Consider the following 23,740-nt stretch of genomic DNA (forward strand, 5'->3'; position numbering starts at 1 on the left):
AGCACATTTTATTCACTCTATTTACTTAAAACTGCATAGTTGGTGAAGGGCTTTAAGAAGTACTTATTTAGGACACAAAGTGATTTATAGATCAGGGATTTAGTGTTATGGTGTTATGTATCTCAAACACATACAACTATAGAAGAAGTTAGGGTAGGATTGTACTCTAATCCAAACTCTGTGGTTCCAGACAAGTTAGACCTGAAGCTACTTACTTGCAGTTCCACTGGTTGGAGGGGTAGTGTCTATAACCCTCTGGAGATGATGAGGAATGGAAGGGGTTGTTCTTGGCCATGGCCATATACCCCCCTCCCCCTGGAGAGGATGGTCCAACCTGCCCAGGGTAGCCCCCATATCCACGCTTGGAAAAATTGGAATAGCCCATCTGACCCTGGCCCACGGGGGGGACTGTGGAGGCCTTATCCAGCCCTGCTGCCCCGTAGGCTGCAAAGCTGCAGTCTGTGGGTCTCTGTGGTGCTGCACTGCCCCCCGCAGGAGAGGAGGAGGAATAGCCGGACGGGTAGTGACCGTAGGAGGAGGGATGGGGGGAACTGGGAGAGCGAGGCAGAGAGAGGGAGGGAGGGGTGGACTTTGGGAAGGAGGAAGTGGTCGGGGAGTTCTGGGAAAGGTAGTAGCTGTAATGAGGTCTGGAAGAGGAGGACGAAGAGACCTGGGTTTGGTTCTCCCTTGCCTCTCCTTTGGGGCTGCGCTTGGGGAAGGCTGGGGACCAGCGAGAACCTGGGCCGGGGGCAGTGCTGGAGGAGTCGTAGCCCGGGGTGGGAGGAGGTTTCCTGGGGTCAGGCCGAGAGGAGGAGATATCCAGGAGGTCGGAGGAGTCGTCAGAGTCGAGCAGGGAGCGAAAATATCCAGCGAACAAACCCTGCACTTCATCACCACCTCCACCTTCTCTGCTGCCCCCAGGGCTGCCGTATGCACCTGCTCTTCCCCCCTCACAGGGCAGGAAGTCCCCCCTCAGGGAGCCACAGGCCTGGTACGCCCCCGGCCCTCTCTCCCTCTCCCCTCCCCGGTCATCCTCCCAGACACCTCCACCATTAGACCAGTCTTGCTCCAGGTGACCTCCTGCCTCCCCTTTCAGAACCCCATTCTTGCACGAGCGTCGTTTTCTCATCGGCTTCCACCCGTCACCTCCAGCCCCCATCTCCCCCCCTGCAACCCCTCCTCCCCTGCCCCCCCCACCCTTCCCTCGTTTCCTGGGTAACCCTGGTTCTGACAGAGCAGGGATCACTTTCCTTTTCTTCCCGATCGTCTCGAAGAAGTCACTGAAGGAGCTCTTGAAGCCCTCTCCACCGGCTCCTCCTGCTCCTCCTCCCCTGCCCCCTACGCCACCACCCCTCCCTCCCCTGCGTCTGAACCCTGTGAGTCGGTGGAGCAGGGCGGAGATCCCAGGGTTGTTGGACGGCGTGTGAAAGCTATCCGGTTCGCTGGGTGTCCAGCAGCGTGGTGGGGAGCAGCGGCCGGTGGCAGGCGTTTGGTGGTTTAGGAACGCCAGTTTGGACAGAACGTCTCCGTACTCTGTCTTGACGTCGTTGGTGTCGTTCACGTACGACGGTTGCGGAGATGGGAGCTTGGTCCGCCGGCGCCGACGAGGTTTCTTGGGCTCGCCGTTCCCACTGGCAGCGACAAAATTCCCACCTGTTTTATCTGGCATTCCCGGTACAACCTGTTTGGGAGGTCGGCCACGTCTGCGTTTCAGGATCACCGGGAGTTCTCCAGGCGGGAACATGACCATCACATTCTTCCCATTGTTCTTCATGCGAAGGAGCGCAGTTGGCTCTCGGACCACCGATGTCACCCCCTCTGCTCCCTCCAACCCCCCCTCGCCACTGGCCCCGCCCCTCTCCGGTCCGACAACGGTCTCCATGGAGGAAATCTTGTAGCTCTTTTGGCGTCGGCTGAGGTTGACCGGGATACGAGCCACCTTCACCACGATACGCCTCACCTGGGAAACAGACAAAAACAAACACAATAAAAAACATATTATAACCCTTATTTTCCTGGTTAAAATCTGGTTGATGTCAGACAACAAAATAACAACATGGCTTCTGGGTTGTTTTGACTGCTTTGTGGGTAATAATATGCTGAAACTTGAACTCACACCAACGAACCGCCGTTTCTGTTTAGTGGGAGGAACTAGATCATCAGGTACCTCCTTCTTCACTGTCGGCTGGGGAACGGTATTGATCGATGGACAAGGCGAAAGATTGGTCGCTGGTCTGGGCGAGGCTTTGGGCGAGGCTTTCATCGATGGTCTGGGTTGGGCTTTTTGTTTGGCGTTGGTTGAAGGTCTAGGTTGGGGTTTGGTTGATGTTCTGGGTTTGGGCGCTGGCCGGGGGGCGTAGTGAGAGGTGGGGTGTGGTGTAGGGCGTGGTGTAGGGCGTGGTGAAGGGCGTGGTGCTACAGGTACAGCTGAGTCAGCAGGCTTCGAGGTTGCAGGTAAACCCTCCTCCACTGTGGGGCGCTCTACCTTTACATGTACACTCACCCTCTCTTTCTCCTCCTCTTCTTCCTCCTCTGCCATCTCCTCCTCCCTCTCGCTCTCCCTCCCTCCCCTCCTCTCTCCATCCTCGGTGGATCGGCGGATGCGGGAGGACTTGCGTAGCTGGCAGGGGAAGCGAGGTCGACCGGAGCTACGGAGCGCATACTTCCTCTCTCCTTCGACAGATACAGGGGAGGGATCTACAGGGTCTGGGCCAATAGTAGAAGGGTTTGAACCGGATGGACCAATAAGAGAAGGGCCTGTAGGATTTGGGCCAATAGCTCTTGAGGGTTTAGAGAGATCCAGAGGTGTTGGTCCAATATGGGCAGGGCTAATGGCCGGGGGCCTGTCTCTGTTTGCAGAGGGTGGAGGAAGCGGGCTGCAGGGAGAGGGAGCAACTTGCTGATTGGTGCAGGCTGAATGAGTGACAGGCAAGAGGACCTGTCGCTGAGGTGATCTGGTGTGAGTCTCTGGTGATGAAACAGTTCTGGGCTGCTCTGGACCGGCAGAGTCCGAGTGTGTGTGAGCATCCATGTGTGTGTTAGCGGCTAGGTGTGTGTTAGCGGCTAGGTGTGTGTTAGCGGCTAGGTGTGTGTTAGCGGCTAGGTGTGTGTGAGTGTCCGCAGGTGTGTGCATTTGGAGATCCGTGTAAATCTGCATTCCTGTGACTCCTGTCTGTCCTGGTGTGTGTGTCTCTGTCTGCCAGCGTCGGCGTGTTCCAAGGCCAGGCCTCCTGTGCAGGTGAACCCCGTTGGCCAGGGAGTGGGGCGAGGGTGATGGTGAAAGGTCAAGGGTCCCTTGAGCTCCAGCCTCAGCACTGGGTTCCACTATGACCCTCTCCTGTACCCCTGCTGCCACCTCCCTCCCCCACGTCGCCAGCTCCCCCTCACACCCCTGCTCCTCCGCCAAGGCCCCACCTTCACGCCCCACCCCGCCACCTCCACCTGACCGCAGGCGTCCAGACAGGCGGCTCATCCACAGAGGGCGATGGTGATGATGATGTCAAAGTGATGTCACAGAGGGGATGGTGATGTCAGAGTGATGTCACAGAGGGGATGGTGATGTCAGAGAGTGTTGAGGCCCAGTGAGCTCTCTCTCTCTGTCTCTCTCTCCGTCTCTCTCTCCGTCTGTTTATGTGTGGTCTGCTGAAGTCACATGCCTCTATCCAGAGAATTTAGGGAGCTGAGGAGAGAGGAATACATACATTCAACACACTCCAAACAGTAGATTCTAACAGAAAATCAACGTAATGTTAAAGGGAGAAGATGGAATTAGATGATACCAATCATTCTCATTCATTTAGGATTGGGATCGTTTGGAAACATTCATTTATGATTGGGATCGTTTGGAAACATTCATTTAGGATTGGGATCGTTTGTAAACATTCATTTAGGATTGGGATCGTTTGTAAACATTCATTTAGGATTGGGATCGTTTGGAAACATTCATTTAGGATTGGGATCGTTTGGAAACATTCATTTAGGATTGGGATCGTTTGGAAACATTCATTTAGGATTGGGATCGTTTGGAAACATTCATTTAGGAGTGGGATCGTTTGGAAACATTAATTTAGGATTGGGATCGTTTGGAAACATTCATTTTGGATTGTGATCGTTTGGAAACATTCATTTAGGAGTGGGATCGTTTGGAAACATTCATTTAGGATTGGGATCGTTTGGAAACATTCATTTAGGATTGGGATCGTTTGGAAACATTCATTTAGGATTGGGATTGTTTGGAAACATTCATTTTGGATTGGGATCGTTTGGAAACATTCATTTAGGATTGGGATCGTTTGGAAACATTCATTTAGGATTGGGATCGTTTGGAAACATTCATTTAGGATTGGGATCGTTTGGAAACATTCATTTAGGATTGGGATCGTTTGTAAACATTCATTTAGGATTGGGATCGTTTGGAAACATTAATTTAGGAGTGGGATCGTTTGGAAACATTCATTTTGGACCACAATTACTTTAAAGTAACAGATCCAGTAACTTTGAGGTAACATACTTGAATTTGGGGGAGAAACTATTATTCTACTGTAACCAAGAAGAAACATTGATACAACATTGACACAACATAACATCCCAATGCTGGCATTTAACAATCAACTCCTGAGCTATATGGTCGATAGTGTTTTATATCATGTGGTCTGGCTGGCTGTCTGCAGTTCATTGGGGCGTCAGTACCGCAGTAGTGTAAATGCACACACTATACACTCTACTCTTTCTCTCAGCTGCGAGAAATAAGGAGAGAGAGGAGAGAGAGAGGGGGGGGGTGCGGGGGGAAGAGAGAGAGAGGGGGGAGAGAGAGAGAGAGAGAGGGGGGAGAGAGAGAGAGGGGGGAGAGAGAGAGAGAGAGAGAGAGAGGGGAGAGAGAGAGAGAGAGAGAGAGGGGAGAGAGAGAGAGAGAGGGGGGGGGTGCGGGGGGAAGAGAGAGAGAGGGGGAGAGAGAGAGAGAGAGAGAGAGGGGGGGGTGCGGGGGGAAGAGAGAGAGAGGGGGGGAGAGAGAGAGAGAGAGAGGGGGAGAGAGAGAGAGAGAGAGAGGGGGGAGAGAGAGGGGGGGGGTGCGGGGGGAAGAGAGAGAGAGGGGGGAGAGAGAGAGAGAGCGAGGGAGGAGAGAGAGAGAGAGAGAGAGAGAGAGAGAGAGAGAGAGAGAAAGGACAGACAGACAGACAGAGGGAGAGTAGGAGAGTAGGAAAGAGAGAGGAGAGAGAGAGAGAGGGAAAGAGAGAGAGAGGGAGAGAGAAAGACAGAGAGACAGAGTGAGAGAGAGCGAGAGAGAGAGGAGAGAGAGATGTTAACAGGATAGCCGTGATGTTTGACTAGATGAGCACGCACACACACACACACACACACACACACACACACACACACACACACACACACAAACACACGCACACACGCACGCACACACACACCCGGTACAGTGAATATGGAATATGTGAATATTAACCAGCAGAGGGAAGCAGAGAAATGATGAATAGAACTCACATTCTGATTGGTGGAGGGATGGAGAGATAAGGGAGAGATAGAGGGATAGACAGAGAGAGAGACAGATAGATAGAGGGACAGACAGAGATATATATATATATATATATATATATATATATATATATATATATATATATATAGATAGATAACTTTTTTTAAAGGGAAATGAGAATGGAATGGTAGCTTAAACACCCCTATACCAAACACACACTAAACACAATCCTGTCCATCATCAGCCAGCCTTCGTCTCCAACATATGTCTCTGATTATAGCAGAGAGAGAGAGAGAGAGGGGGGGGGGATCAGAGAGAGGGGGGGTCAGAGAGAGAGGAGGGGTCAGAGAGAGAGGAGGGTGGAGATAGAGGTTGCATACAAGGAGAAACCTCTACATTCCTGTGCTTAATGATACAACTGGGGACACACAACCTCGCCTAGACACATACACACATAATCAATAACACCTACAGACCTTCGATCTTTCACTCCATTCAATTCACTCTGTCATTCTCTCTCTCCCTCTCTCTCCCTCTCACTGTCTCTCACAGTGTTCTCTCTCTCCCTTTCAGTTCAATTCAAGGGGCTTTATTGGCATGGGAAAAACATACGTTTACATTACAAAAGCAAGTGAAGTAGATAATATACAAAAGTGAAATAAACAATAAAACATGAATAGTAAACATTACACTCACAGAAGTTCCAAAATACATTTCAAATGTCATATTATCTCTCTATACAGTGTTGTAACGATGTACAAATGGTTAGAGTACAAAAGGAAAAATAAATAAGCAAAAATATGGGTTGTATTTACAATGGTGTTTGTTCTTCACTGGTTGCCCTTTTCTTCTGGCAACAGGTCACAAATCTTGCTGCTGTGATGGCACACTGTGGTATTTCACCCAGTAGATATGGGAGTTTATCAAAATTGGTTTTGTTTTCGAATTCTTTGTGAGTCTGTGTAATCTGAATGGGAAATATGTGTCTCTAATATGGTCATTCATTGGGCAGGTTAGGAAGTGCAGCTCAGTTTCCACCTCATTTTGTCTTCTCTTGGGGGCCATGTCTGCCTACGGCAGCCTTTCTCAATAGCAAGGCTATGCTCACTGACTCTGTACATAGTCAAAGCTTTCCTTAAGTTTGGGTCAGTCACAGTGGTGAGGTATTCTGCCACTGTGTACTCTCTGTTTAGGGCCAAGTAGCATTCTAGTTTGCTCTGTTTTTTTGTAAATTCTTTCAAATGTGTCAAGTAATTATCTTTTTGTTTTCTCATGATTTGGATGGGTCTAACTGTGCTGCTGTCCTGGGGCTCTGTGGGGTGTGTTTGTGTTTGTGAACAGAGCCCCAGGACCAGCTTGCTTAGGGGACTCTTCTCCAGGTTCATCTCTCTGTAGGTGATGGCTTCCTTATGGAAGGTTTGGGAATCGCTTCCTTTTAGATGGTTGTAGAATTTAACGGCTCTTTTCTGGATTTTGATAATTAGCGGGTATCGGCCTAATTCTGCTCTGAGTGCATAATTTGGTGTTTAACGTTATACACGGAGGATATTTTTGCAGAATTCTGCGTGCAGAGTCTCAATTTTCCTCGCCTTTCCTTCCAGTTCTCTGCTGCCTGTGACTGGAACGAATTGCAAAAATCGCTGAAGTTGGAGACTTTTGCAGTGGGGCAAGAAAGTATTTAGTCAGCCACCAATTGTGCAAGTTCTCTCACTTAAAAAGATGAGAGAGGCCTGTAATTTTCATCATCACTTCAACTATGACAGACAAAATGAGGAAAAAAAATCCAGAAAATCACATTGTAGGATTTTTAATGAATTTATTTGCAAATTATGGTGGAAAATAAGTATTTGGTCAATAACAAAAGTTTATCACAATACTTTGTTATATACCCGTTGTTGGCAATGACAGAGGTCAAACGTTTTCTGTAAGTCTTCACAAGGTTTTCACACACTGTTGCTGGTATTTTGGCCCATTCCTCCATGCAGATCTCCTCTAGAGCAGTGATGTTTTGGGGCTGTTGCTGGGCAACACGGACTTTCAACTCCCTCCAAAGATTTTCTATGGGGCTGAGATCTGGAGACTGGCTAGGCCATTCCAGGACCTTGAAATGCTTCTTACGAAGCCACTCCTTCGTTGCCCGGGCGGTGTGTTTGGGATCATTGTCATGCTGAAAGACCCAGCCACGTTTCATCTTCAATGCCCTTGCTGATGGTAGGCTTTGTTACTTTGGTCCCAGCTCTCTGTAGGTCATTCACTAGGTCCCCCCGTGTGGTTCTGGGATTTTTGCTCACCGTTCTTTTGATCATTTTGACCCCACGGGGTGAGGTCTTGCGTGGAGCCCCAGATCGAGGGAGATTATCAGTGGTCTTGTATGTCTTCCATTTCCTAATAATTGCTCCCACAGTTGATTTCTTCAAACCAAGCTGCTTACCTATTGCATATTCAGTCTTCCCAGCCTGGTGCAGGTCTACAATTTTGTTTCTGGTGTCCTTTGACAGCTCTTGGGTCTTGGCCATAGTGGAGTTTGGAGTGTGACTGTTTGAGGTTGTGGACAGGTGTCTTTTATACTGATAACAAGTTCAAACAGGTGCCATTAATACAGGTGACGAGTGGAGGACAGAGGAGCCTCTTAAAGAAGAAGTTACAGGTCTGTGAGAGCCAGAAATCTTGCTTGTTTGTAGGTGACCAAATACTTATTTTTCACCATAATTTGCAAATAAATTCATTAAAAATCCTACAATGTGATTTTCTGGATTTTTTTTTCTCATTTTGTCTGTCATAGTTGAAGTGTACCTGTGATAATTACAGGCCTCTCTCATCTTTTTAAGTGGGAGAACTTGCACAATTGGTGGCTGACTAAATACTTTTTTGCCCCACTGTATCTCCCTCACCAACTTCAAACATCTGCTATCTGGTCAGCTAACCGATCGCTGCAGCTGTACATAGTCTATCGGTAAATAGCCCACCCAATTTACCTACCTCATCCCCATACTGTATATTTATTTACTTTTTCTGCTCTTTTGCACACCAATATCTCTACCTGTACATAACCATCTGATCATTTATCACTCCAGTGTTAATCTGCAAAATTGTAATTATTCGCCTACCTCCTCATGCCTTTTGCACACAATGTATATAGGCTCTTTTTTCTACTGTGTTATTGACTTGTTAATTGTTTACTCCATGTGTAACTCTGTGTTGTCTGTTCACACTGCTTTGCTTTCTCTTGGCCAGGTCGCAGTTGTAAATGAGAACTTGTTCTCATTTAGCCTACCTGGTTAAATAAAGGTGTTCTCAACTAGCCTACCTGGTTAAATAAAGGTGTTCTCAACTAGCCTACCTGGTTAAATAAAGGTGTTCTCAACTAGCCTACCTGGTTAAATAAAGGTGTTCTCAACTAGCCTACCTGGTTAAATAAAGGTGTTCTCAACTAGCCTACCTGGTTAAATAAAGGTGAAATAAAAACAAAATAAAATAAAAATGTGGTGTTTGTTCCTGTCTCCCTCTCTCACGTCTCTCGCAATATTCTCTCTCTCTGCCCCTTCTCTTTCTCCCTCGCTGTCTCTCCCTCCCTCCTTCCCTCTCTCTCGCTATCTATCTTTTTCTCTGTCTGTGTCCCTCCCCTCTCTCTCTAATTAACATATTCATTCATTAAGATTCTATCCGAACAGAGACAGGAAGGACTATAACCTCAGGACACAAGTTTAATTACACACGCAAGTGCACACACACACACACGCACACGCACACGCACACCAAAACATCAACTCAGATGAGTTCAGGTGGTGGGAACGTTGTCTGAAGCTCTTTAGATGAGACAGGTATGCCACGGCTTAGGGCCCATACGACTGGGTTAGGAAACAACTTGTTGCCTGTCAGTCTGAGAGAGACAGAACATCAGATGAGACAGGTGTACCACGGCTTGGGGCCCATACGACTGGGTTAGGAAACAACTTGTTGACTGTCAGTCTGAGAGAGACAGAGCATCAGATGAGACAGGTGTACCACGGCTTAGGGCCCATACGACTGGGTTAGGAAACAACTTGTTGCCTGTCAGTCTGAGAGAGACAGAGCATCAGATGAGACAGGTGTACCACGGCTTGGGGCCCATACGACTGGGTTAGGAAACAACTTGTTGACTGTCAGTCTGAGAGAGACAGAGCATCAGATGAGACAGGTGTACCACGGCTTGGGGCCCATACGACTGGGTTAGGAAACAACTTGTTGACTGTCAGTCTGAGAGAGACAGAGCATCAGATGAGACAGGTGTACCACGGCTTGGGGCCCATACGACTGGGTTAGGAAACAACTTGTTGACTGTCAGTCTGAGAGAGACAGAGCATCAGATGAGACAGGTGTACCACGGCTTGGGGCCCATACGACTGGGTTAGGAAACAACTTGTTGCCTGTCAGTCTGAGAGAGACAGAGCATCAGATGAGACAGATGTACCACGGCTTAGGGCCCATACGACTGGGTTAGGAAACAACTTGTTGACTGTCAGTCTGAGAGAGACAGAGCATCAGATGAGACAGGTGTACCACGGCTTGGGGCCCATACGACTGGGTTAGGAAACAACTTGTTGACTGTCAGTCTGAGAGAGACAGAGCATCAGATGAGACAGGTGTACCACGGCTTGGGGCCCATACGACTGGGTTAGGAAACAACTTGTTGACTGTCAGTCTGAGAGAGACAGAGCATCAGATGAGACAGGTGTACCACGGCTTGGGGCCCATACGACTGGGTTAGGAAACAACTTGTTGCCTGTCAGTCTGAGAGAGACAGAGCATCAGATGAGACAGGTGTGCCACGGCTTAGGGCCCATACGACTGGGTTAGGAAACAACTTGTTGACTGTCAGTCTGAGACAGACAGAGCATCAGATGAGACAGGTGTACCACGGCTTGGGGCCCATACGACTGGGTTAGGAAACAACTTGTTGACTGTCAGTCTGAGAGAGACAGAGCATCAGATGAGACAGGTGTACCACGGCTTAGGGCCCATACGACTGGGTTAGGAAACAACTTGTTGACGGTCAGTCTGAGAGAGACAGAGCATCAGATGAGACAGGTGTACCACGGCTTGGGGCCCATACGACTGGGTTAGGAAACAACTTGTTGACTGTCAGTCTGAGAGAGACAGAGCATCAGATGAGACAGGTGTACCACGGCTTGGGGCCCATACGACTGGGTTAGGAAACAACTTGTTGACTGTCAGTCTGAGAGAGACAGAGCATCAGATGAGACAGGTGTACCACGGCTTGGGGCATACGACTGGGTTAGGAAACAACTTGTTGACTGTCAGTCTGAGAGAGACAGAGCATCAGATGAGACAGGTGTACCACGGCTTAGGGCCCATACGACTGGGTTAGGAAACAACTTGTTGACTGTCAGTCTGAGAGAGACAGAGCATCAGATGAGACAGGTGTACCACGGCTTGGGGCATACGACTGGGTTAGGAAACAACTTGTTGACTGTCAGTCTGAGAGAGACAGAGCATCAGATGAGACAGGTGTACCACGGCTTGGGGCCCATACGACTGGGTTAGGAAACAACTTGTTGACTGTCAGTCTGAGAGAGACAGAGCATCAGATGAGACAGGTGTACCACGGCTTAGGGCCCATACGACTGGGTTAGGAAACAACTTGTTGACTGTCAGTCTGAGAGAGACAGAGCATCAGATGAGACAGGTGTACCACGGCTTGGGGCATACGACTGGGTTAGGAAACAACTTGTTGACTGTCAGTCTGAGAGAGACAGAGCATCAGATGAGACAGGTGTACCACGGCTTAGGGCCCATACGACTGGGTTAGGAAACAACTTGTTGACTGTCAGTCTGAGAGAGACAGAGCATCAGATGAGACAGGTGTACCACGGCTTGGGGCATACGACTGGGTTAGGAAACAACTTGTTGACTGTCAGTCTGAGAGAGACAGAGCATCAGATGAGACAGGTGTACCACGGCTTGGGGCCCATACGACTGGGTTAGGAAACAACTTGTTGACTGTCAGTCTGAGAGAGACAGAGCATCAGATGAGACAGGTGTACCACGGCTTAGGGCCCATACGACTGGGTTAGGAAACAACTTGTTGACTGTCAGTCTGAGAGAGACAGAGCATCAGATGAGACAGGTGTACCACGGCTTGGGGCATACGACTGGGTTAGGAAACAACTTGTTGACTGTCAGTCTGAGAGAGACAGAGCATCAGATGAGACAGGTGTACCACGGCTTGGGGCCCATACGACTGGGTTAGGAAACAACTTGTTGACTGTCAGTCTGAGAGAGACAGAGCATCAGATGAGACAGGTGTACCACGGCTTAGGGCCCATACGACTGGGTTAGGAAACAACTTGTTGACTGTCAGTCTGAGAGAGACAGAGCATCAGATGAGACAGGTGTACCACGGCTTGGGGCCCATACGACTGGGTTAGGAAACAACTTGTTGACTGTCAGTCTGAGAGAGACAGAGCATCAGATGAGACAGGTGTACCACGGCTTAGGGCCCATACGACTGGGTTAGGAAACAACTTGTTGACTGTCAGTCTGAGAGAGACAGAGCATCAGATGAGACAGGTGTACCACGGCTTGGGGCATACGACTGGGTTAGGAAACAACTTGTTGACTGTCAGTCTGAGAGAGACAGAGCATCAGATGAGACAGGTGTACCACGGCTTGGGGCCCATACGACTGGGTTAGGAAACAACTTGTTGACTGTCAGTCTGAGAGAGACAGAGCATCAGATGAGACAGGTGTACCACGGCTTAGGGCCCATACGACTGGGTTAGGAAACAACTTGTTGACTGTCAGTCTGAGAGAGACAGAGCATCAGATGAGACAGGTGTACCACGGCTTGGGGCATACGACTGGGTTAGGAAACAACTTGTTGACTGTCAGTCTGAGAGAGACAGAGCATCAGATGAGACAGGTGTACCACGGCTTGGGGCCCATACGACTGGGTTAGGAAACAACTTGTTGACTGTCAGTCTGAGAGAGACAGAGCATCAGATGAGACAGGTGTACCACGGCTTGGGGCCCATACGACTGGGTTAGGAAACAACTTGTTGACGGTCAGTCTGAGAGAGACGGAGCATCAGATCTCTAAACACTTTCTGATTTCAGACACCAGGACGAGATGACTAGAGAATAATGAATCTGCCTTCCATAGCATAACATTGTTAGCAGACACTTTTATCCAAGAAGACAGTCACGCACACAATTTCCTGTATGGGTGTCCCCAGCGGGAATCGAACCCACAAGCGCCCTGCTCTACCAACTGAGCCACACTTGACCACTAACGTGTCATTGGTACCATAGGATTGAATAGAAGTCTGCAGTTAATGAGCCAGACTGTAGAGATATTCATTCATCCAAGTGGGAGGTGTTAACAGTTCTAGTCATTGTATATGTAATCATCTGCCTCTATGTCACACACACTCAGAGGAGATATCCAGATACTGCGTGTGTGTGTGTGTTTGTGTGTGCGCATGTCTGAGTGTTTGAGTGTGTGCGTGTCTGAGTGTTTGCGTGTGTGTGTGTGTGTGTGTGTGTGTGTGTGTGTGTGTGTGTGTGTGTGTGTGTGTGTGTGTGTGTGTGTGTGTGTGTGCGTGTGCGTGTGTGTGTCTCTATGGATGTGTGTGGAAAAGCTTTAACGGGTGTGCAGTTGTTGCTAAGAGACAGGCAGCAGCACTGACACAGAGAGACAGAGAGACAGAGAGAGAGAGAGAGAGAGAGAGAGAGAGAGAGAGAGAGAGAGACAGTACGAGTGAGAAACAACAGAGACAGGGAGGGTAGATAGGGAAAGTCATTGGGGAAAGGGAGAGAGTGGCTGAATTAGTTTAGAGAGGGAGAGAAAAAGAGAGAGGTTGACATAGAGAGATAAGATGAGCGAGCCAGAGAGAGAGAGCTAGACAGGGTGGAGAAAGAGAGACATAAAGTCAGGGTGAGTGAGTTTGAGATAATGAAAGAGATGGAGGAAGGAACAAGCAGAATGAGAGAGGGAGAGACAGAGAGAGAGAGAAGGGAAAGAGGGAGACAGAGAGGGAAAGGGATGAGAGAGAGGGAGAAGGGGAGAGGGAGACAGAAAGAGGGAGAAGGGGAGAGGGAGACAGAGAGAGAGAGAAGGGGAGAGAGGGAGACAGAAAGAGGGAGAAGGGGAAAGAGGGAGACAGAGAGAGAAGGGGAAAGAGGGAGACAGAGAGAGAGAGAAGGGGAGAGACGGAGACAGAGAGAGAGAGAAGGGGAGAGGGAGACAGAAAGAGGGAGAAGGGGAGAGAGGGAGACAGAGAGAGAAGGGGAAAGAGGGAGACAGAGAGAGAGAGAAGGGGAGAGAGGGAGACAGAGAGAGAGAGAAGGGGAGAGAGGGAGAAGGGATGAGAGAGAGAGGGAGAAGGGGAGAGGGAGACAGAGAGAGAGAGAAGAGGAGAGAGGGAGACAGAGAGAGAAGGGGAAAGAGGGAGACAGAGAGAGAGAGAAGGGGAGAGAGGGAGACAGAGAGATGGAGAAGGGGAGAGAGGGAGACAGAGATATGGAGAAGGGGAGAGAGGGAGACAGAGAGATGGAGAAGGGGAGAGAGGGAGACAGAGAGATGGAGAAGGGGAGAGAGGGAAGTGAGGAACTACAGTTTACTACAACTATCACTAAGGAACTACAGTTTACTACAACCATCACTAAGAAACTACAGTTTACTACAACCATCACTAAGGAACTACAGTTTACTATAACCATCACTAAGGAACTACAGTTTACTACAACCATCACTAAGGAACTACAGTTTACTACAACCATCACTAAGGAACTACAGTTTACTACAACCATCACTAAGGAACTACAGTTTACTACAACCATCACTAAGGAACTACAGTTTACTACAACCATCACTGAGGAACTACAGTTTACTACAACCATCACTAAGGAACTACAGTTTACTACAACCATCACTAAGGAACTACAGTTTACTACAACCATCACTAAGGAACTACAGTTTACTACAACCATCACTAAGGAACTACAGTTTACTACAACCATCACTAAGGAACTACAGTTTACTACAACCATCACTAAGGAACTACAGTTTACTACAACCATCACTAAGGAACTACAGTTTACTATAAATATCACTAAGGAACTACAGTTTACTACAACCATCACTAAGGAACTACAGTTTACTACAACCATCACTAAGGAACTACAGTTTACTACAACCATCACTAAGGAACTACAGTTTACTACAACCATCACTAAGGAACTACAGTTTACTACAACCATCACTGAGGAACTACAGTTTACTACAACCATCACTAAGGAACTACAGTTTACTACAACCATCACTGAGGAACTACAGTTTACTACAACCATCACTAAGGAACTACAGTTTACTACAACCATCACTAAGGAACTACAGTTTACTACAACCATCACTAAGGAACTACAGTTTACTACAACCATCACTAAGGAACTACAGTTTACTACAACCATCACTAAGGAACTACAGTTTACTACAACCATCACTGAGGAACTACAGTTTACTATAAATATCACTAAGGAACTACAGTTTACTACAACCATCACTAAGGAACTACAGATTACTACAACCATCACTAAGGAACTACAGTTTACTATAAATATCACTAAGGAACTACAGTTTACTACAACTATCACTAAGGAACTACAGTTTACTACAACCATCACTAAGGAACTACAGTTTACTACAACTATCACTAAGGAACTACAGTTTACTATAAATATCACTAAGGAAATACAGTTTACTACAACCATCACTAAGGAACTACAGTTTACTACAACCATCACTAAGGAACTACAGTTTACTATAAATATCACTAAGGAACTACAGTTTACTACAACCATCACTAAGGAACTACAGTTTACTACAACCATCACTAAGGAACTACAGTTTACTACAACCATCACTAAGGAACTACAGTTTACTACAACCATCACTAAGGAACTACAGATTACTACAACCATCACTAAGGAACTACAGTTTACTACAACCATCACTAAGGAACTACAGTTTACTACAACCATCACTAAGGAACTACAGTTTACTACAACCATCACTAAGGAACTACAGTTTACTACAACCATCACTAAGGAACTACAGTTTACTATAAATATCACTAAGGAACTACAGTTTACTATAAATATCACTAAGGAACTACAGTTTACTACAACCATCACTGAGGAACTACAGTTTACTACAACCATAACTAAGGAACTACAGTTTACTACAACCATCACTAAGGAACTACAGTTTACTACAACCATCACTAAGGAACTACAGTTTACTACAACCATCACTGAGGAACTACAGTTTACTACAACCATCACTAAGGAACTACAGTTTACTACAACCATCACTAAGGAACTACAGTTTACTATAAATATCACTAAGGAACTACAGTTTACTACAACCATCACTAAGGAACTACAGTTTACTACAACCATCACTAAGGAACTACAGTTTACTATAACCATCACTAAGGAACTACAGTTTACTATAAATATCACTAAAGAACTACAGTTTACTATAAATATCACTAAGGAAATACAGTTTACTATAAATATCACTAAGGAACTACAGTTTACTACAACCATCACTAAGGAACTACAGTTTACTACAACCATCACTAAGGAACTACAGTTTACTACAACCATCACTAAGGAACTACAGTTTACTATAACCATCACTAAGGAACTACAGTTTACTATAAATATCACTAAGGAACTACAGTTTACTACAACCATCACTAAGGAACTACAGTTTACTACAACCATCACTAAGGAACTACAGTTTACTACAACCATCACTGAGGAACTACAGTTTACTACAACCATCACTAAGGAACTACAGTTTACTACAACCATCACTAAGGAACTACAGTTTACTACAACCATCACTAAGGAACTACAGTTTACTACAACCATCACTAAGGAACTACAGTTTACTATAAATATCACTAAGGAACTACAGTTTACTACAACTATCACTAAGGAACTACAGTTTACTACAACCATCACTAAGGAACTACAGTTTACTACAACCATCACTAAGGAACTACAGTTTACTATAAATATCACTAAGGAACTACAGTTTACTACAACCATCACTGAGGAACTACAGTTTACTACAACCATCACTAAGGAACTACAGTTTACTACAACCATCACTAAGGAACTACAGTTTACTACAACCATCACTAAGGAACTACAGTTTACTACAACCATCACTGAGGAACTACAGTTTACTACAACCATCACTAAGGAACTACAGTTTACTACAACCATCACTAAGGAACTACAGTTTACTATAAATATCACTAAGGAACTACAGTTTACTACAACCATCACTAAGGAACTACAGTTTACTACAACCATCACTAAGGAACTACAGTTTACTATAAATATCACTAAGGAACTACAGTTTACTACAACCATCACTAAGGAACTACAGTTTACTACAACCATCACTAAGGAACTACAGTTTACTACAACCATCACTAAGGAACTACAGTTTACTACAACCATCACTAAGGAACTACAGTTTACTACAACCATCACTGAGGAACTACAGTTTACTATAAATATCACTAAGGAACTACAGTTTACTACAACCATCACTAAGGAACTACAGATTACTACAACCATCACTAAGGAACTACAGTTTACTATAAATATCACTAAGGAACTACAGTTTACTACAACTATCACTAAGGAACTACAGTTTACTACAACCATCACTAAGGAACTACAGTTTACTACAACTATCACTAAGGAACTACAGTTTACTATAAATATCACTAAGGAAATACAGTTTACTACAACCATCACTAAGGAACTACAGTTTACTACAACCATCACTAAGGAACTACAGTTTACTATAAATATCACTAAGGAACTACAGTTTACTACAACCATCACTAAGGAACTACAGTTTACTACAACCATCACTAAGGAACTACAGTTTACTACAACCATCACTAAGGAACTACAGTTTACTACAACCATCACTAAGGAACTACAGATTACTACAACCATCACTAAGGAACTACAGTTTACTACAACCATCACTAAGGAACTACAGTTTACTACAACCATCACTAAGGAACTACAGTTTACTACAACCATCACTAAGGAACTACAGTTTACTACAACCATCACTAAGGAACTACAGTTTACTATAAATATCACTAAGGAACTACAGTTTACTATAAATATCACTAAGGAACTACAGTTTACTACAACCATCACTGAGGAACTACAGTTTACTACAACCATAACTAAGGAACTACAGTTTACTACAACCATCACTAAGGAACTACAGTTTACTACAACCATCACTAAGGAACTACAGTTTACTACAACCATCACTGAGGAACTACAGTTTACTACAACCATCACTAAGGAACTACAGTTTACTACAACCATCACTAAGGAACTACAGTTTACTATAAATATCACTAAGGAACTACAGTTTACTACAACCATCACTAAGGAACTACAGTTTACTACAACCATCACTAAGGAACTACAGTTTACTATAACCATCACTAAGGAACTACAGTTTACTATAAATATCACTAAAGAACTACAGTTTACTATAAATATCACTAAGGAAATACAGTTTACTATAAATATCACTAAGGAACTACAGTTTACTACAACCATCACTAAGGAACTACAGTTTACTACAACCATCACTAAGGAACTACAGTTTACTACAACCATCACTAAGGAACTACAGTTTACTATAACCATCACTAAGGAACTACAGTTTACTATAAATATCACTAAGGAACTACAGTTTACTACAACCATCACTAAGGAACTACAGTTTACTACAACCATCACTAAGGAACTACAGTTTACTACAACCATCACTGAGGAACTACAGTTTACTACAACCATCACTAAGGAACTACAGTTTACTACAACCATCACTAAGGAACTACAGTTTACTACAACCATCACTAAGGAACTACAGTTTACTACAACCATCACTAAGGAACTACAGTTTACTATAAATATCACTAAGGAACTACAGTTTACTACAACTATCACTAAGGAACTACAGTTTACTACAACCATCACTAAGGAACTACAGTTTACTACAACCATCACTAAGGAACTACAGTTTACTATAAATATCACTAAGGAACTACAGTTTACTACAACCATCACTGAGGAACTACAGTTTACTACAACCATCACTAAGGAACTACAGTTTACTACAACCATCACTAAGGAACTACAGTTTACTACAACCATCACTAAGGAACTACAGTTTACTACAACCATCACTGAGGAACTACAGTTTACTACAACCATCACTAAGGAACTACAGTTTACTACAACCATCACTAAGGAACTACAGTTTACTATAAATATCACTAAGGAACTACAGTTTACTACAACCATCACTAAGGAACTACAGTTTACTACAACCATCACTAAGGAACTACAGTTTACTATAAATATCACTAAGGAACTACAGTTTACTACAACCATCACTAAGGAACTACAGTTTACTACAACCATCACTAAGGAACTACAGTTTACTATAACCATCACTAAGGAACTACAGTTTACTATAAATATCACTAAGGAACTACAGTTTACTATAAATATCACTAAAGAACTACAGTTTACTATAAATATCACTAAGGAAATACAGTTTACTATAAATATCACTAAGGAACTACAGTTTACTACAACCATCACTAAGGAACTACAGTTTACTACAACCATCACTAAGGAACTACAGTTTACTACAACCATCACTAAGGAACTACAGTTTACTATAACCATCACTAAGGAACTACAGTTTACTATAAATATCACTAAGGAACTACAGTTTACTACAACCATCACTAAGGAACTACAGTTTACTACAACCATCACTAAGGAACTACAGTTTACTACAACCATCACTGAGGAACTACAGTTTACTACAACCATCACTAAGGAACTACAGTTTACTACAACCATCACTAAGGAACTACAGTTTACTACAACCATCACTAAGGAACTACAGTTTACTACAACCATCACTAAGGAACTACAGTTTACTATAAATATCACTAAGGAACTACAGTTTACTACAACTATCACTAAGGAACTACAGTTTACTACAACCATCACTAAGGAACTACAGTTTACTACAACCATCACTAAGGAACTACAGTTTACTATAAATATCACTAAGGAACTACAGTTTACTACAACCATCACTAAGGAACTACAGTTTACTACAACCATCACTAAGGAACTACAGTTTACTACAACCATCACTAAGGAACTACAGTTTACTACAACCATCACTAAGGAACTACAGTTTACTACAACCATCACTAAGGAACTACAGATTACTACAACCATCACTGAGGAACTACAGTTTACTACAACCATCACTAAGGAATTACAGTTTACTACAACCATCACTAAGGAACTACAGTTTACTACAACCATCACTAAGGAACTAAAGTTTACTACAACCATCACTAAGGAACTACAGTTTACTACAACCATCACTAAGGAACTACAGTTTACTACAACCATCACTAAGGAACCTGATTAATATTCTAATCCCGCAGTCACCCCTTGCCCTCTCCCACCCCCTTCTAGCCACCCACTCAACTCCGACCCCGAACCTCTCCTTCACTAAATGCTCTCTGTTTCTCTCCCTACCCTCACTCTTTCACCTCTCTCCCTCAGCTATATGTTTCCCTCTCCTTCCCTTTCCTCTTTTCCTCTCTTCCTCCTCCTCTCTCATCCCCAGCTGCAGGAAATTACTAATGATCTTCATCATCAGTCTGTGTTCAACACTACATCCTGCCAAGAGCACACACACACACACGCACGCACGCACACACACACACACACACACACACACACACACACACACACACACACACACACACACACACACACACACACACACACACACACACACACACACACACACACACACACACACACACACACACACATCATATTTTGTGCAAATAGTTAAAGTACAAAAGGGAAAATAAATAAACATAAATATGGGTTGTATTTACAATGGTGTTTGTTCTTCACTGGTTGCCCTTTTCTTGAGGCAACAGGTCACAAATCTTGCTGCTGTGATGGCACACTGTGGTATTTCACCCAATAGATATGGGAGTTTATCAAAATTGGTTTTGTTTTCAAATTCTTTGTAGGTCTGTGTAATCTGAGGGAAATATGTATCTCTAATATGGTCATACATTTGGCAGGAGGATAGGAAGTGCAGCTCAGTTTCAACCTCATTTTGTGGGCAGTGAGCACATAGCCTGTCTTCTCTTGAGAGCCAGGTCTGCCTACGGCGGCCTTTCTCAATAGCAAGGCTATGCTCACTGAGTCTGTACATAGTCAAAGCTTTCCTTAAGTTTGGGTCAGTCACAGTGGTCAGGTATTCTGCCACTGTGTACTCTCTGTTTAGGACCAAATAGCATTCTAGTTTGCTCTGTTTTTTTGTTAATTCTTTCCAATGTGTCAAGTAATTATCTTTTTGTTTTCTCATGATTTGGTTGGGTCTAATTGTGCTGCTGTCCTGGGGCTCTGTGGGGTCTGTTTGTGTTTGTGAACAGAGCCCCAGGACCAGCTTGCTTAGGGGACTCTTCTCCAGGTTCATCTCTCTGTAGGTGATGGCTTTGTTATGGAAGGTTTGAGAATCACTTCCTTTTAGGTGGTTGTAGAATTTAACGGCTCTTTTCTGGATTTTGATCATTAGCGGGTATCGGCCTAATTCTGCTCTTCGTGCATTATTCAGTGTTTTACGTTGTACACAGAGGATATTTTTGCAGAATTCAGCATGCGGAGTCTCAATTTGGTGCTTGTCCCATTTTGTGAAATCTTGGTTGGTGAGCGGAACCCAGACCTCACAACCATAAAGGGCAATGGGTTCTATGACTGATTCAAGTATTTTTTGCCAGATCCTAATTGGTATGTCAAATTTTATGTTCATTTTGATGGCATAGAATGCCCTTCTTGCCTTGTCTCTCAGATCGTTCACAGCTTTGTGGAAGTTACCCATGGCGCTGATGTTTAGGCCGAGGTATGTATAGGTTTTTGTGTGCTCTAGGGCAACGGTGTCTAGATGGAATTTGTATTCGTGGTCCTTACTGAGATTTACTGTCAGGGTCCAGGTCTGGCAGAAAATGTGCAGAATATCTAGGTGCTGCTGTAGGCCCTCCTTGGTCCGGGACAGAAGCACCAGATCATCAGCAGACAGTAGACATTTGACTTCGGTCGGTCGGTCTGTCGGTCGGTCGGTCGGTCAGTCGGTCTGTCGGTCGGGGTCTGTCGGTCAGTCGGTCTGTCGGTCGGGGTCTGTCGGTCGGTCGGTCTGTCGGTCGGTCGGTCGGTCGGGGTCAGTCGGTCTGTCGGTCCGGTCGGTCAGTCGGTCTGTCGGTCGGTCCGGTCGGTCTGTCGGTTGGTCGGTCTGTCTGTCTGTGTCTCTGTTTCTGTTTCTGTCTCTCTCTCTCCCCCTCCTTCTATCTCTCACCTCTCATTCTCTCTTTCTCTCTTTCTCTCTCTCTCTCTCTCTCTCTGTCTCTCTCTCTCTCTCTCTCTCTCCCTCTCCCCCTCTTTCTCTCTCCCTCTCCCCCTCTCTCTCTCTCCCTCTCCCCATCTCCCTCTCCCCCTCTTTCTCTCTCCATCTCCCCCTCTCTCTCTCTCCCTCTCCCCCTCTCCCTCTCCCCCTCTTTCTCTCTCCCTCTCCCCCTCACTCTCTCTCCCTCCCCTCTCTCCTATCTCCAGGTGCCTACTCTCTGTCTATCTGTGACTGGGATGATGGTAAAGGTGACCATGTCAAGCATTATAAGATCAGGAAGCTGGACAGTGGAGGATATTACATAACAACACGCACACAGTTTGACTCTGTGCAACAGCTGGTGGAGCACTACAAAGGTGTGACTATGTAAACGCTAGGGGCTAGGGTGTAGGGGCTAGGGGGGAAGTGTATAAAAGCTAGGAGCTAGGGTGTAGGGTGTAGGTATAGGGGGAAGTGTATAAAAGCTTCTCTCTCTGTAATGTTGTTTCTGCAGGAACCTACATGCTGTAGTTATATGAAGACAAGAAGAACCGAATATACTACCTCTCTCCCTCACTACCTCTCTCCCTCACTACCTCACTACCTCTCTCCCTCACTACCTCTCTCCCTCACTACCTCTCTCCCTCACTACGTCACTACCTCTCTCCCTCACTACCTCTCTCCCTCACTACGTCACTACCTCTCTCCCTCACTACCTCTCTCCCTCACTACCTCTCTACCTCTCTCCCTCACTACCTCTCTCCCTCACTACCTCTCTCCCTCACTACCTCACTACCTCTCTCCCTCACTACCTCTCTCCCTCTCTACCTCTCTCCCTCACTACCTCACTACCTCTCTCCCTCACTACCTCTCTCCCTCACTACCTCTCTACCTCTCTCCCTCACTACCTCTCTCCTTCTCTCCCTCACTACCTCTCTCCCTCACTACCTCACTACCTCTCTCCCTCACTACCTCTCTCCCTCACTACCTCACTACCTCTCTCCCTCACTACCTCTCTCCCTCTCTCCCTCACTACCTCACTACCTCTCTACCTCTCTCCCTCACTACCTCTCTCCTTCTCTCCCTCACTACCTCTCTACCTCACTACCTCTCTCCCTCACTACATCTCTCCCTCTCTCCATCACTACCTCACTACCTCTCTCCCTCTCTACCTCTCTCCCTCACTACCTCTCTCCCTCACTACCTCACTACCTCTCTCCCTCACTACCTCTCTACCTCTCTCCCTCACTACCTCACTACCTCTCTCCCTCACTACCTCTCTGCCTCTCTCCCTCACTACCTCTCTCCCTCACTACCTCACTACCTCTCTCCCTCACTACCTCACTACCTCTCTCCCTCACTACCTCACTACCTCTCTCCCTCACTACCTCTCTACCTCTATACCTGACTTCATCACTACCTCTCTCCCTCTACCTCTCTACCTCACTACCTCTCTCCCTCTACCTCTCTCTCCCTTCTTCTCCTTCTCCCCCACCACCCCTCCCTCACCATCCATCCCCCCTCATCCCCCACCACCCCTCCCCTTCCCTCCATCTCCCCATCTCCTCCTCCCCCTCCCTCCCTCCCTCTCCTCTTTTGCCTGACCCTTTTTTCCTTCCCCCACCTCTTCTCCTTCCTCTTTCTCTCTCTCTCTTCAAGGCAGTTTCCTGGCTCTGCTGATGGCCACCCCT

At 45.7% G+C, this 23,740-nt stretch overlaps 1 protein-coding gene across 1 annotated transcript in view; it reads right to left on the minus strand.

Annotated features, from left to right (window-relative positions):
• LOC110487885 (uncharacterized) overlaps nt 1-23,740 on the minus strand; it is a 43,740-nt gene that overhangs the window by 4,082 nt on the left and 15,918 nt on the right. The window contains exons 2-3 of the mRNA XM_036971829.2: nt 2,117-3,679; nt 216-1,960 (exon numbers count right to left, since the gene is read on the minus strand). Of these exons, the coding sequence (XP_036827724.2) occupies nt 216-1,960; nt 2,117-3,472 (3,101 nt within the window). The 5' untranslated portion in view covers nt 3,473-3,679. The remainder of the gene's footprint in view (nt 1-215; nt 1,961-2,116; nt 3,680-23,740) is intronic.

Source organism: Oncorhynchus mykiss, chromosome 30 (genome assembly GCF_057628025.1).
Source record: "Oncorhynchus mykiss isolate SJ-2025 chromosome 30, ASM5762802v1, whole genome shotgun sequence".
In the NCBI taxonomy this organism is placed as follows: Eukaryota; Metazoa; Chordata; class Actinopteri; order Salmoniformes; family Salmonidae; genus Oncorhynchus; species Oncorhynchus mykiss.